The 13,336-nt window shown below is 40.0% G+C and overlaps 2 protein-coding genes across 2 annotated transcripts; one reads left to right on the top strand and one right to left on the bottom strand.

Moving 5' to 3' along the window:
- Positions 1 to 500: 500 nt before the first annotated feature.
- Positions 501 to 3,041, top strand: cript (cysteine-rich PDZ-binding protein). The gene is made up of 5 exons (XM_017435908.3): positions 501 to 641; positions 852 to 917; positions 1,324 to 1,378; positions 1,554 to 1,657; positions 2,707 to 3,041. Exons 1-5 carry the CDS (start codon positions 626 to 628, stop codon positions 2,769 to 2,771), a joined length of 306 nt encoding a protein of 101 aa, XP_017291397.1. The 5' UTR covers positions 501 to 625; the 3' UTR covers positions 2,772 to 3,041.
- A 2,806-nt stretch (positions 3,042 to 5,847) lies between these two features.
- Positions 5,848 to 9,211, bottom strand: gch2 (GTP cyclohydrolase 2). Its single transcript, XM_017434155.3, has 6 exons — positions 8,821 to 9,211; positions 8,233 to 8,342; positions 8,078 to 8,133; positions 7,559 to 7,590; positions 7,355 to 7,439; positions 5,848 to 6,565 (listed from the first exon to the last, which is right to left on the bottom strand). Exons 1-6 carry the CDS (start codon positions 9,107 to 9,109, stop codon positions 6,436 to 6,438), a joined length of 702 nt encoding a protein of 233 aa, XP_017289644.1. The 5' UTR covers positions 9,110 to 9,211; the 3' UTR covers positions 5,848 to 6,435.
- Between the last annotated feature and the right edge of the window lie 4,125 nt (positions 9,212 to 13,336).

Here is a 13,336-nt window from a genome sequence, read left to right as displayed (position 1 = left end):
GTTGTTTTATTATGTTTATAATAGGTGTTATCATTCTGAATTGTAATAAATTGGACAAACATACAGAAAAAGTTTCAAACCAATGTTGTAAATTACAAAACAATCAAATGCACAAAAACTGGTTAAAGCTAAGAACATTTAAAATAAAATAAATCAAATAAAGGTGATCTCATGTGGCAAAAATAAATACACTAGCTTCTTTATGACATATCAGCTTGTTAAAAATAAATATTCACAATTACAATGTTCGTTTCAGTGTACCATTAAAAAAAATAAATCTAAACTTTAAAAAGTGAACTGCAGCCATCCTTGTCAGTTTAAAATGGAAATGCGTGTAAAATTTATTTATTTAAACTCTTTATCGGATATTTATTTTGAAGAAACAATACACAACAAACCGGAAGCACTCTCTTTTAATTTCCCCTGCGCAGGAAGTATGCCTATTTTTTTTGACCAATCACAGAACACGTTACTTACACGTTACGGTTGACGTCAGCAGAACCAACCAATGAAATCTGTGATTTGAGATGCAACGAGCTGACCGGAAGTTTACGTCAACAAAGCTAGCTGAAGCTAACGGACGGTTTTCCTTTGCTTTGACTGCGTAAACAAACACATCGCGAAGATGGTTTGTGAAAAATGTATGTATGACAGTTGGCTCTGATCTTTAAACTTTGTAAATTTGTAAATTTTAAACGTAACGAGCTTCGTTTCTGGCATCAAAGTGTCGTATGCTAACAAACGTTATGCTAACTGTATTTTTTTCCGTATTGCTGCATCGCACAGACTTAATTTCTTTCTGTTTAATGTATTTTTTTTACCCAATGTTGTTATGTTAATTGTCTTTTCAGGCGAGAAGAAGCTCGGAAAAGTCATCACTCCTGACACCTGGAAGGATGGAGCACGGAATACTACAGGTGAATTCAGTGATAACTTGTCTTTTTGATGTCAACCTAAAAAGTTAACATAAAAACAGTTTAAACATGGGATCCTAACAACACTATATTAAGGTTGTCTGTTTTTAACGATGCTTTAGTAATTATTAAATATGTTGTCATGTCATGTAACACCTATAGTAGCATTTTCAGCCTCACATTACTCTATTATTCTTATTTTCTGTCATTTTATATTCAGAGTTTGTGTTTTCAGTGTTTGCTTTGTTCACAATGTCATCTAGTTCTTCTAGGGCTTGGTATTTTTTATGATATGTGCAGGTTTTGACTCATTATTTAATTTAATTATCATTTTTTTTCCTTTTACATAGTAATATAAGTTTAGTAGCGTTTTTTATTTAATGGGTTTCTGTCTTGTTTATGGTTGCAGAGAGCGGAGGGCGGAAGCTAAACGAGAACAAGATCTTGACATCTAAGAAAGCCAGGTGAGTGTCCTTAAAAGATAAGGTCTCTTTTGGAAAAAAGTCACACATAAGTAGTTTGGCCACTGTTTTTCTAAAGCTCGAACGTTAGCATTTAACATGCTCATTTTGCTGATGTGCCTGAATATCACGACTGACGTTATGATCATATGTGTGACTGTTGTTGGGTTTTTTTCAGGTTTGACCCTTACAGCAAGACAGGCTTTGCTATCTGCAGGATCTGCAAGAGCTCAGTTCATCAGGCTGGCTCTCACTACTGCCAGGGCTGCGCTTACAAGAAAGGTACGCTTCCTTTACTCCGTCCTCTACATAAAACGAGTTACACTTCTAGACCTGCGCTCTCTTCAGGGGGCTTTGTTTTGTGCGGTTAGTGCTCAAAAATCTTAAGTTTTACTTTGAGACATCTACTCTGAGCTTATCCACAGCAGACAAGCTTTACTTTCTTTACTAAAAATAAAGCAGGAATAAATAAAATGTTTTCAGGCCTGCTGGAAGCTGTAGATTTATTGTTGCCCTGTGTAATCATACTTAGTTCCTGCAACACATTATTGAGGTTTTCACATATAATCATGTTGTTGGCTCTATCCCACTCTTCCTCCAAGACAAATTGAATGTCATCCTATAGGAAAACATGTGACAGCAAGTGGGACAAACTGTGAAGCAATTGTGTTTGTCTGCTGTTAACTTGTGACTCAGCTCTTCGGATGTTTTCGTCTCTCAGTAGTGTCCTCACAGAGTCTAATGCTGCTTTAACAGATTTGTTTGATTACAGTGTGCTTGTACGGCATTTAGAGTCAATGACAAATTCAAATAACTCTCGAAAGGCGTATCTCGATGAACCTTGAAGCGAGCCCTTTCGGCTGTGGGAAAGGAGTTTGGGTGAAGCCTCATGCAACAAACAACATATGCAAGTGAAGAGCGGGTCTAAGTGCAGAGTTTGATGGCCCTGTTTTCAGTCGCTTTGGCAAGCACAGCAGTGGCTTCAGTGGGTCAAAGTGTCTCTGAGTTATGGCCAAACAGAGTTTTTCGTTTTAGTTGATTTAAGACTTGAACATCCAGTTGAAACAGATGGATTTTTGTGTTTTTTGTGCATTGTCCACAGTTGTTTTAAGCTTTAGTTAGTGGACATTTAAATGAAAAAGCTTATAAAATCCACAGAGACACTGAAAACCAACACAAAACACAGAGCCTTGCGGTGTCAGAAATGATTTAAGTGTGTTTACACTCACAAGAAATATGCATGCTTTTTAAAGGCTCAAGCAAGTTGGGCAAGAATATGCAGGGAAAGTCCACCTGCTCCTGATTTTTGTCATTCATTTTTGTCTTTTCAGGAATCTGTGCGATGTGTGGAAAGAAAGTTTTGGACACCAAGAACTACAAGCAGACCTCTGTGTGACCGCGTGATGATGAGAGTGTGGACCAGACTGAAGGAGAGATTTTGGGGATAACTTTTATCTGCTTTGTCATAGTTTATCCTGCTGGAACTACCATACACAAGCAAAAAGACTCCAAGTTATCACCTGTTCTAATGTCATGGCTTTCAGCTGCTTTGTATATTTTTAAATCCAGTACCTAAACTAGACTTACTTGCTGTTTAGAACCTTGTAATCTTGTGTTGTAATATATCCTGTGTTGAATTTAAGTGAATTAAAGCTTCCGATTTGAGCAGACGTGGTAAGGTCACTTTTTATTTCTGCCCACAGGCACAACAGAGTATAATTTTAGCCTCTTACGCACGGCACATACACATTTCCTTTGTGTGTTGTAGTAATTAGATTACTCTGATATAATCGTGTTTGGAAACTGCCCGCCTCTCTGTCAGCTGTGACCCACCTCTCCCGTCCAATCTGCTGTCAGAGACGGGAGGTCGTAGTTCGCAGGCTGTTTGATATTTAAAGGGCGTGCACAGCCGCAGGCCTTTAACCATGTGTGTGCGCGCGCATGTTTCAGTATTCTGTTCGCGTTGTACGGCTGTAACTTAACGCAGCAGCAGCGTCCAGCTTGTGCAGGTAATGTAACAGTTAAAGCTGCGGATGTGATGAATGTCACGCCGTCAGGGCAGTTCAGCAGAATGAGCCTCTGGAAATTAACACCAGATTTGTACTTTAATTAGCTACGACTAAAGAAGTAACTGGTTACTAAAGTTTGGATTTTGTTTTCACTTTTTTATTCACACAGACCCTACTTTCTTCCACCAACAGGATGTAGGAACTTTTAGAGAGTTTTACTTAAACCCACATGAGCAAAATGTGGCCTGAAGTGGCCTTTGGATTATCTCCATTTGGCCCCCAAAGCTGTTATAATAAACAAATAAATGTTGTAATTATAAAATAATGATTCTTCTCTGATTCTTTAGGTAAATGATTAGTAAGTACTACCTTTTCATCTGCTTCCAGCAGAGGATGTCTGTTTTGGTCGAAAGTAGACTTCAGGTTTTTGTTGCAAGTTTACTAATGTTTGCATCAAACCTGAGGGAAAAAAAAACAAAAACTAAATTCTGCTTTTATAATCTAGAGCTAAATCTGTTGTAACAAGGGTCAACTCATGGGCATCATGTTTGATATATATGAGAGTAGTCCTGTGTTTCAGTCAAACATGCTAACTATCCCACAAACATATCTTTAAAGAAGAAATTAAAAAAAGGTGAAATATGTTAACCGAAGCTCTCATCTGTTCACTAAACATAATGGAAGTTTGCTACATGCTGTGATACAAGCAGGTCTGACTGTATTTTTTATTTGTTTGGTATATCCGAGGGGGAAAAGCATATATACTGTGTTGCTTTAAATAAATAAATAAAAATGAGCCTCTAGAGCAGTGGTGTCCAGTCCTGGTCCTGCAGGATTTAGATGTTTATCTGCTTTGATCCACCTGATTTGAATGAATGAGTGAATAACAGGCTCCTGCAGAAGTTGACGACGAGCCGAAGGGCAGGGAAACGACTAAAAACGTGCAGTCATAGTGTTCCTCCGGGACCAGGACTGGGCAGCACCGCTCTAGAATGAAACGTTTCCAACCCAGTTCTGGAAAAATCCTGGTTCTAGTTCCAAAAAACATCGAAACCTGCTGGTTCAGATGTTGGAAACTTGTCGATCGCTATCCTGCAGAGGGCACTCCTGGATCCGTGAGCTGCGCCGAACTTCAACACATTACAACATGATGTTGGGTCACTATCTTTTATTAATCTTGTCAGAACGTGGCGCTGGCTCTTCAAACGGACCCGGGAGGAACAATATATGAATGTGCTTCTGGACCTGCGCCTGACCCATACAAGGCCTAAACCAGGGGTGTCCAATCCTGGTCCTTGAGGGCCACCATCCTGCATGTTTTACTTGTTTCTCTGCTCCAACACTCCTAATTTGAATCAATGGGTGATTAACAGGCTTCTGCAGAACATGAAGAGGTGATTTAACCTCTGAATCAGGTGTGTTGGAGCAGGGAAACAAGGAAAACATGCAGGATGGTGGCCCTCGAGGACCAGGATTGGACACCACTGGCCTAAACTTAAACTACTAATCCAACTTCCTACATAAGGAGCTCCTGCAGAAACAGTTTGTGCTGTTTTGTTAAAGGGAAAACGTCATCATCTCTTAGCAGCTGTGAAAATGTTTTCTCGATTTTAGGGCCATCCTGTCGACGCTTCAGAATCAAAGAGACTGTAGATAAGCTTTTTAGCTTCGCTGGCATTGTGGCGTTATGGGCGGCGTGCAGATTAGACTGAAATAACTCACATAACTTTTGCTTGAGAGGGGATTCCAGGAAATATGGGTCCTGTGACGATCGGCGGAGAGTCGGTTCCATTTCAAAGGTCCCTCTGAAACGCTGAACAGTATCTTCAGTGTTCGTCGCTCAGACACTTCCTAATTTGCATTAATTGGTTTGAACGGAGCAATTGCTTTAGATTGTGGTATCTGGAAGCCATTTATAGTCGCTGGACTCGTTCATTCCTAATCCAAGCCTTGAACTCCTTAACCCTCTCAGGCTCAAATTAAGTTTTAGTAACAGGAAAAATCTGATATTTGGGTAAATTATCATCTGAGTAAAATAAGGCTCATAAAATATGAATGTGGAGTAATTAGGTATATGCAATTCGCTGTTGCAAATCTGCAACGTCTGCCTTGAGAGGGTTAAACCTGAAGCTCGGTGTCCTTCAGGTTCAGTTCAGTGGCTTCAACTGTTATTGTTCATGTGTTACAGTCAAATTTTTAAATACTGCAGAAAAGAACAAGCGTTTTGAGCCCTTAAAATTCTGTGCCAACATGTGAGGCTTCATACAAAGATCATATTCCACAAATAAAATATAAAAAAGCCAGATTTATGAGATAAAAATCCCATTCTATGCAAAAATAACGGCATCAGCCTTGACCTGTAATTTAGTTTTTATAGAAAACATTTTCATGGTAACATGTAAGAACTTCATGTAATGTATCTAAAGCTTGTTTTTCTTAAGAAAGAGAAAAAATAACCAATAATCATCATAATGGTAATTTTTTTTATTTAACACTCTTCTGAATACACAATATCATCGTCTTTGATCACAGATTTACATTAATTCGCTCCAGGCTTTGGACTTTAGATGTTACATTTGGACTTGTATCTTAAAACGCCACAGAATAAAAACGACATACTGTATAGTTAGTGAAATTCCTTAAGTCAGTGAATTCTAAATACAATATTAAAAGGTATGGAAATAACACTTTTTGGAAAAGCACCAATAAAATTCCCATCAGGAAAAACAAAACTAAAGAAAAAAGATGAACAGAAACATCAAATCTTAAGTATATTCAGTTGTTTTCTTACAATAGTGCACTCAGCTTACATATGTCTATAACAACATTGCCATGTAAGACTGTAAAATCTCTATTAAAGGCACCAAAGAATGTGTGTTTGTTGTGTTCACAGTGATTTTAATCTGAAGTCGTTCAGTGTGTTGAGGTCAGCTCAGTGGCTGGAGGTCTGGCTGTGACTCTGCGCCCGTCGTCCTGGTCCGTGCGTAGCGTTCTGGACCCACGGCGAATCCAGAGCTTCCTATGTGCCGAGGGGCAGGCGTTCGAGGTTGGTTAGGCGCGCATGGCGAAGGTCAGGAACTCGTCCCGGGTCTTGGGGTCCTCCAGGTAAGCCCCCAGCATGGTGCTCGTCATCGTGCGGCTGTTTAACTTCTGGACGCCACGCATCACCATGCACATGTGCCTGCGAACACACACACACACACACACACACGTGCGCCAAACGTGTCACTGCTGCGTCTGAACTTCTCTGGGGGAGACATATTAAAGGGAGATCCCGCCGATTTTGTCATGTGAATTTTTGTACAAAGTGTGAAAGTAAGAGAATAAGCTGCTCATTGCAAAGTCATGCAAATCCATTAAGTAAGAAAAATAAAATCCACACAATATTTATCCAACATTGATGGTTAATGTGTCCTTAAATTAAAAACTTGGAAGGGATTGAAATGTTCGACTATGTTGATGTGTTTGTTCTTATTTATGCTCAGATTTGTTGAATAAAATCTGCATCTAGAAACAGAAGTTATGGTTGAAACTGTAAATGTAAAGTTTGGCGCTTTGATCCCTGGTGTTTACCCTGAACAGCTGTCGGACTCGTCCGCTCCCTCTTCTGTAGCGTTTGGCAGCAGATTTCCACCCTCCCAGATTCTGTTTGTTTACCTGCGGACTACGGCCAGCCTCGTGCGCTGTAGGTCGGTCACGTGCCTAAACACTGCACGTGGTTCTCGGCGGAGTAGGCTTTGTTTACACTGACTGCATTCCCACGTGTCAGGGTTGCACATCGGTGTTTGTGGGAAAACTTTGGGAGTAAACTCTGTCAAACTGCACCATTTGATGGAGCTCAGGATGATCCTTTTTATGTTTGATTTCATACTTTGCAGCGAGAAGCTTTAAAACGGTTAGTTTTATTGTAAAATGGTCAGTTTTATTGTAAAATAAATGAGTTGGTATGAAAATTCTGGGGTTTACTTACGATGCTTCTACAACCACAGCTACACCCTTCGGCTGCAGAGCCTCAGATATCCCCATGGCGATCTGCTTGGTCAGACGCTCTTGAACTGAAAGAAGCAAAACAAGCCAGCAGGCGTAAACTTTAAAAAGCCTGATTTGACAAGATTCGGCTCTAATTCTCAGTTGCTTTTATTTTATTTTTTAATTTTCCAAATTGTGGGCCTACCCTGAAGCCTCCGGCTGAAGATCTCCACAATCCTGCAGCAAACAGAGCACAAAACAAAGCAGAGAGAACCGATTACAACCAGGCATAATAATGATTAATCTGCTGATAAACACTGGCCTCTAGTCTGGCCTTCCAACTGCGTACACTTGTCGTCTGTGAATCATTCACCGTGCAGAATTCGCCGAACGCATCGAGCAAGACGCAACAACGGCGAGTTCACGCAGAAACACAAACAGGATGACTCCATTACAGCTGCTTTAGGCGGTGACTTTCAATAATAAAAAAAGGGGGGTGAGACAAAGGAGGCTGTGATAATAACTGATGATTCCCACAGGAATGAAAGGAGAGATGGACTTGTGTCTGTCACTGTGCTTGATGGAGGGACTCGGTGATGGCCGGTGGGCTCAGACTCTAAGCCTCCAGGTCAAAGCGCTGAGATAACAGAAGAATCCAGTCACCCGGCACTAACGCCAGAAGCACACAGCCTACAGTGAGCAGCGGGAGGTTGTGTTGTGTTACCTTGCCAGCTTGCTCAGTCCCACCACTTTTTTGTTGGGGATGTAGCCGATGTGAACCTGCGGGGGAGTTGAACATGAGAGCAGAGGTCAGAGGTCGCAAAAGGACAGGAAACGCCGCACTCTGCGGCCGATGGCCGAGCAAAGTTTGATATTTACCTTTCCGAAAAAGGGCACCAAATGATGCTCGCAGAGAGAAAACATGTCGATGTCCTTCACGATCACCATTTCGTCGTGGTCCTCATCAAATACGGCGTTGTTTAAGATGTCTGCCGGGTTAAAAAAATAAAATAAAATAACAAGACGTCAAACAAGGAAATGACTTTGAATTATTTTACAATTAAATCCTGCAGCTAAATTATTCTGAACAAAACAGATATATATTCAATTTATTCAAAGTGGTCAGATAGATAGATAGATAGATAGATAGATAGATAGATAGATAGATAGATAGATAGATGACTTGACTGAGGGAATTTTTGAAAGATGAGTTTAAATAAATTGATTTCTGTTTTTCTGGCACTTAAAGATGCATATTTTTAGGAGAAACCACAGCTTTTAATACCAAAGTCGGATTTTAAAATTCAGTCTCTATAATTTGGAGACTGGAGCAAACTGATCTGCAGCTGCTCCTGTATTCTGGGGAGGATTAAAACCCTCCACCTCCCCTCCAAATTTTTGCTCCAGTCAAACTGATACTGATAACAATACGTCGACCTGAACACGGACCCCCCCGGCTCAACTCACCGTCCACGGTCTCGTGGTAGCCCTTGGTGAAAAACTGGATGGCCTTGGCGGCGCGCAGCGGCGTGCGCAGCAGCCCCTCGCGGTCCGTGTCCTCCCCCAGGTGCCGCAGGATGCCGGTGTAGGCGGCCTCCAGCGCCGGCAGGCGGGACTCGTCCTCGGACTCCTTGCGGGACGTCTCGTGCTTGCGGTGCGCCGCGGCGGACTTCTTGGCGTCGAGGATCTTGAGGTCGCCGAAGGAGTTGTTGCAGTGGAACTCCTCCACGGCCTCGCCGACCTTCCCGTTCATCATGTCGCCTCTTTGCGGGGAAGAAGGAGTCAAACGGGGGAGAAGAAGCAGAAGAAGAAGGAGGAAGGAGAGGATTTAAAAGCTGAGTTTGAGGAAGTGCGCTCCGTGCGCTCAGCCTTTTATGGAGGCCGCGGGAGCGCACAGAGCTCTCATTGGACAGAGAGCCGCTTACGTCTCCACTCAGGCCCGACACGGCCTCCCCCCCTTCACCCCCTCCCTCCTCTTTATTCATGATTTTGTGCTTGCAGGAGACTTTCTGGATCTGGCATCACTTGACACTTAATCCATTGGGCGCAGCTCCGATTCATCCGTCGCGCTTATGTTCCGGGATGTCACTACACGGTCCTTCTTAAAAAGGCTCAGCAGGCTCATGAGACTTCTTCTTTCTCTTTTTTTTTTTTTTAAGTTGGAATTAAGTGTTTCGGCTTAGTCAGGTGGCAGACACTCCTGACCAAAACCTCTTCCTGCTGTGAATAATCAGAAACAAAACATGGAGTCAGAATCCATGAAGTGCAGCAACTCAGGTCAGATTTAGTGAGCTTTGGGGTGAAAAGGGCACACAACGACCCCGATTTAAGCAGAAAATACAGTATGTATACATAATGTTACATAAATTCAGTATGTAATTAAAAGCCAAGCATTTTTTAAAAGGAATGCATATCGCCCGCCACCTTTCATGCCAGAGTTTAAACTGTGTTATGATGAGAAGTGACAGAGTCGTCAAACTTTGGAAATGAGATCATCTCATTGAGGACGACTCTCAGCTACATTTAAGCTCGGCTTCTGTAAGTTGAAGCAGCTTTTGTGCTGGCCACAGTTGATCCGCTGTGGTGGCCATCTTATATTTGGTTGACTTCAAAAGTTAGCGAGTTGTAAATCTGTGCTCAGTGATTACTTCCTGAACGTTTCATTGAAATTTGCCCTTCGGTTCATGAGATGTTTGGCCTGCAAGGAACACACGCACATTATAAACAAACTTATCAATCATAACATTCCTGTAATCCTGAGTTTTTCCATAATAGTTATGGAATAAACGAGCCTGAAGCATTCTGGGAATCCTGAGAACAAACGATGGATCATGGTTTGGACTTTTGTCGCAGCCAGTGCCACGGCATGGGGGGGATTTCTTTGTTTTGGGAAGATTGGACTCATTTAAACGTGACTCTTCCTTCATCTTAACGTCTCGGAGACGAAGGAGCTTGCTGTGGATTGTAGGAAACAAAGAAACGAGAGGAAGAGAAGGGGCCTAAACCCAGCTGCGTTCACGGAAAAGATGTGAAAACCGTGAACTCGTACGAATATTTGATTCAAAATTAAAGTTTGACGAGGTCAGCATAATATATATAATATATGCTTTGCATGACCAAACCTAGCTTGTACTTTGTTATAAATTTATAGATTGTTAAAGTGTTATAGACATGGGTAGTTATTGCAATTTATTTTCCTAAAGGTTGTACTGTAATATGTTATTAATCTGGCATATTGGTTAGTTTCACCAAGCATTTGGAAAGATTGCTAAACAAATGTATGTAGCTGATGAAGCAACCCAGAATTTTGATTAATTTGGGTAGAATATGTTAACCCATTTGTTGGGTTATAATGGACCAAACCCATCTAGCTTGAAATAACCCAGATTGGGACAAGAATTGCCCCAGAAATGTCCAAATTCTCGTGATGTTAGAGCAGAAGCAAAGCTTTGATTTTGTTTCTTGGTTTTTGTCCGATGCGTGGACAATCTGTGGAGGACGGCGGAAGCTGCTGGCTCAGATGTGGACCAATACCTGCGCCTCCAGGCTGACACCAGCTCAGTTCACCTGCTCGTGTCTTAAACTGAGAAAAATCATTTTGTTAAAGCCTTGAGAGGCGAGCGAAGGCTGCCATTAAACAGGAAAAACCAGCAGCGAACAGAGGCCGTGACCTCTCCCCCCCAGGGTATCATCCAACCTACATTGTAGTCTGATGAGTCAGTTTAAAGAACAGTGAAATATGTGACAGAAATACCGCATGTCTTTGTCAAGCAAGTCAAGAACTCATTTTCAGACAATACAATGAAGCAATCCGATGTTTGCAAATCAGGTTTTGGAGCTTTTTTTTTTTGCAAAATGTTAGTTTGCATTAGCATAATTGAATTAGCTTTAGCAAAGGTATATTTTATCATAGTCTGTTCTGCTGTGGTCCTGAAATCGTAGTTTAGCTAATGTCACTATAATTATATCTTAGTTTGATTTGTCCTCAGTTTACTTTAGTATGACTTAGTCAATTTTATCCTGCCTTTGCTTGTTTAAACTTCTTTTAGTCTGTACTTTTACTATCTTAGCTCATGTTTTAGATGTGTTTAGTTTCATGATTTCATTTAGATAATCTTAGATTTCATTTAGATTATTCCAGCTCATATTTTAGTTACTGTTGTGTGTTTTTGTTTTTGACTCTGTATTTTTGTGTAAAATGTTGTAAAGCACTTTGTATAGCCTTGTTGCTGAAAAGTGCTGTATAAATAAATTTGACTTGACTTTCACCGACAAGTCATTTGTTTGTTTAATGAAAAGGGAAACTTTGAACCCAGAACAGGTGCTTAATTCCACAGGTGATTTATGATTATTGCATTAATCCTGCCGTCTAATCCTCATCTCGGTACCTGTGAGGTGGATGCAGAGGAGGAAGTGCTCACCGACACAGAATTTATGAACAATATTTGAGAGAAAGAGGCCTGTTGCCTTCGTAGATCTTTGAGTTCAGCTCTAGAAAAATGGGAGCAAAAACAAAAGTGTCGTGTTTAGATTTTTGTTCAGTGTGGAAACTTCAGGAATAACAAGTTAATCAGCTGGTAGAAAACCAAAATGCTTGGTCAATAATTAACCATTTAACTGCATTTCTAGTAATTTTACATTTTTAACTGTACTGTACTGACTTCTTAAAAGAGTAAACATTCTTTTTTATAAGAATCCAGACCTGTTATTTGCTTTAAAATTGACTTTATAATTTACTGGATTTACTCTGTTTGGCCTGAATACAGGGTGTCAAACAGGCCCGGGTGGTGCTGAGTTAATAATAGTTTGTTTTGTTTTTTAAATGAAAAGAGGATCGGACTAAATAAAGCACAGTCAGGCATGCAGACCTAATAATATATAAATTCCCTCTTTGTTTATTTCAACCCAGATGTCTCTGATTATTTTATCACAGTGTTGCTGAGATGAGACGATATGCTGGAAGGTCACCGTTACGTCATTTCTCTGAAAGACGCTTTTAATACAGCACATCAGTTTATTATCATTCACATCGTTCACATAATCTTCCAAAAGAAACAAACTCTTGTGTTTGAGCAGATTGTTAACAACAGAGGAAGTGGCCTATTTTCCTGAAGAAACCTCTTTATTCCTAACAGACTCTGTCGAATGACATTAGCCACCACGTCTTGGGCAAAAAAGGTCAATATGTGACCTACGGTACATTCTTCCATTCACACATAATTACCTTCACTTTTCATTGTTTGGGTAATAAATAAAAAATAAAGTAGGGTGTTTGGTGAGACACAAAAATACACAAAAGAGTTAAGTTTGAATTTGCATTGTCTAATAATAAAAACTGTTGTCAAAACCTAAACAAATAAAACGAGAAATTGGATTTTCTGTAAAAAATGCAAACTAACATTGAGTGCTGAATGACTGCTAAAGAAGCTGAAACAGATTTTGGGCTTAAAGAAGCAAAAAGGTAGCTAGAAGCTAAAAGTACTAAATGCCTAGCTAAAAGATAATGGTATCATAAAGCTAACTAGATGATAAAAGCTGTTAAAGGCTAACTAAAAAATAAAAAAATAAAAAAAGTAAAATGCCAGCCAAAAGCTAAAAGAAGCAAAAAGTTAGGTAAAATGAGCAAAAGGCTAGCTAAAAAGCAGCATAATCTTAGCCAAAAGTAGCAAAATGCTTGCTGAAAGCTACACATATCAAAAAGCTATCCAAAAGGTAAAATAAGAAAAAGAAGACATAAACAGTGCAAGTTTGCTAAAGCAGATTTAAAAGACCTTTTTGAAGGAACTGAAAAGATCTCAAAGTATTTCTATGGGGAAATATTTGTAAATATTATATTTAATATTATTTTATTTATTTTTATTACTGTTGAAATTAATATTACTTTTGAAAAAGGGGCAGACATAAGATTTTTTTCTTCTTCTGCTACCTTTCATTATATTTAATTTGAATTGTACTTTACTTTATTTGTATTTTTTTTCGTTTT

Source organism: Kryptolebias marmoratus, linkage group LG17, assembly GCF_001649575.2.
Source record: "Kryptolebias marmoratus isolate JLee-2015 linkage group LG17, ASM164957v2, whole genome shotgun sequence".
In the NCBI taxonomy this organism is placed as follows: domain Eukaryota; kingdom Metazoa; phylum Chordata; class Actinopteri; order Cyprinodontiformes; family Rivulidae; genus Kryptolebias; species Kryptolebias marmoratus.
Note: the sequence above shows the minus strand (reverse complement) of the source record. Positions and strands in the feature narration are given on the sequence as shown.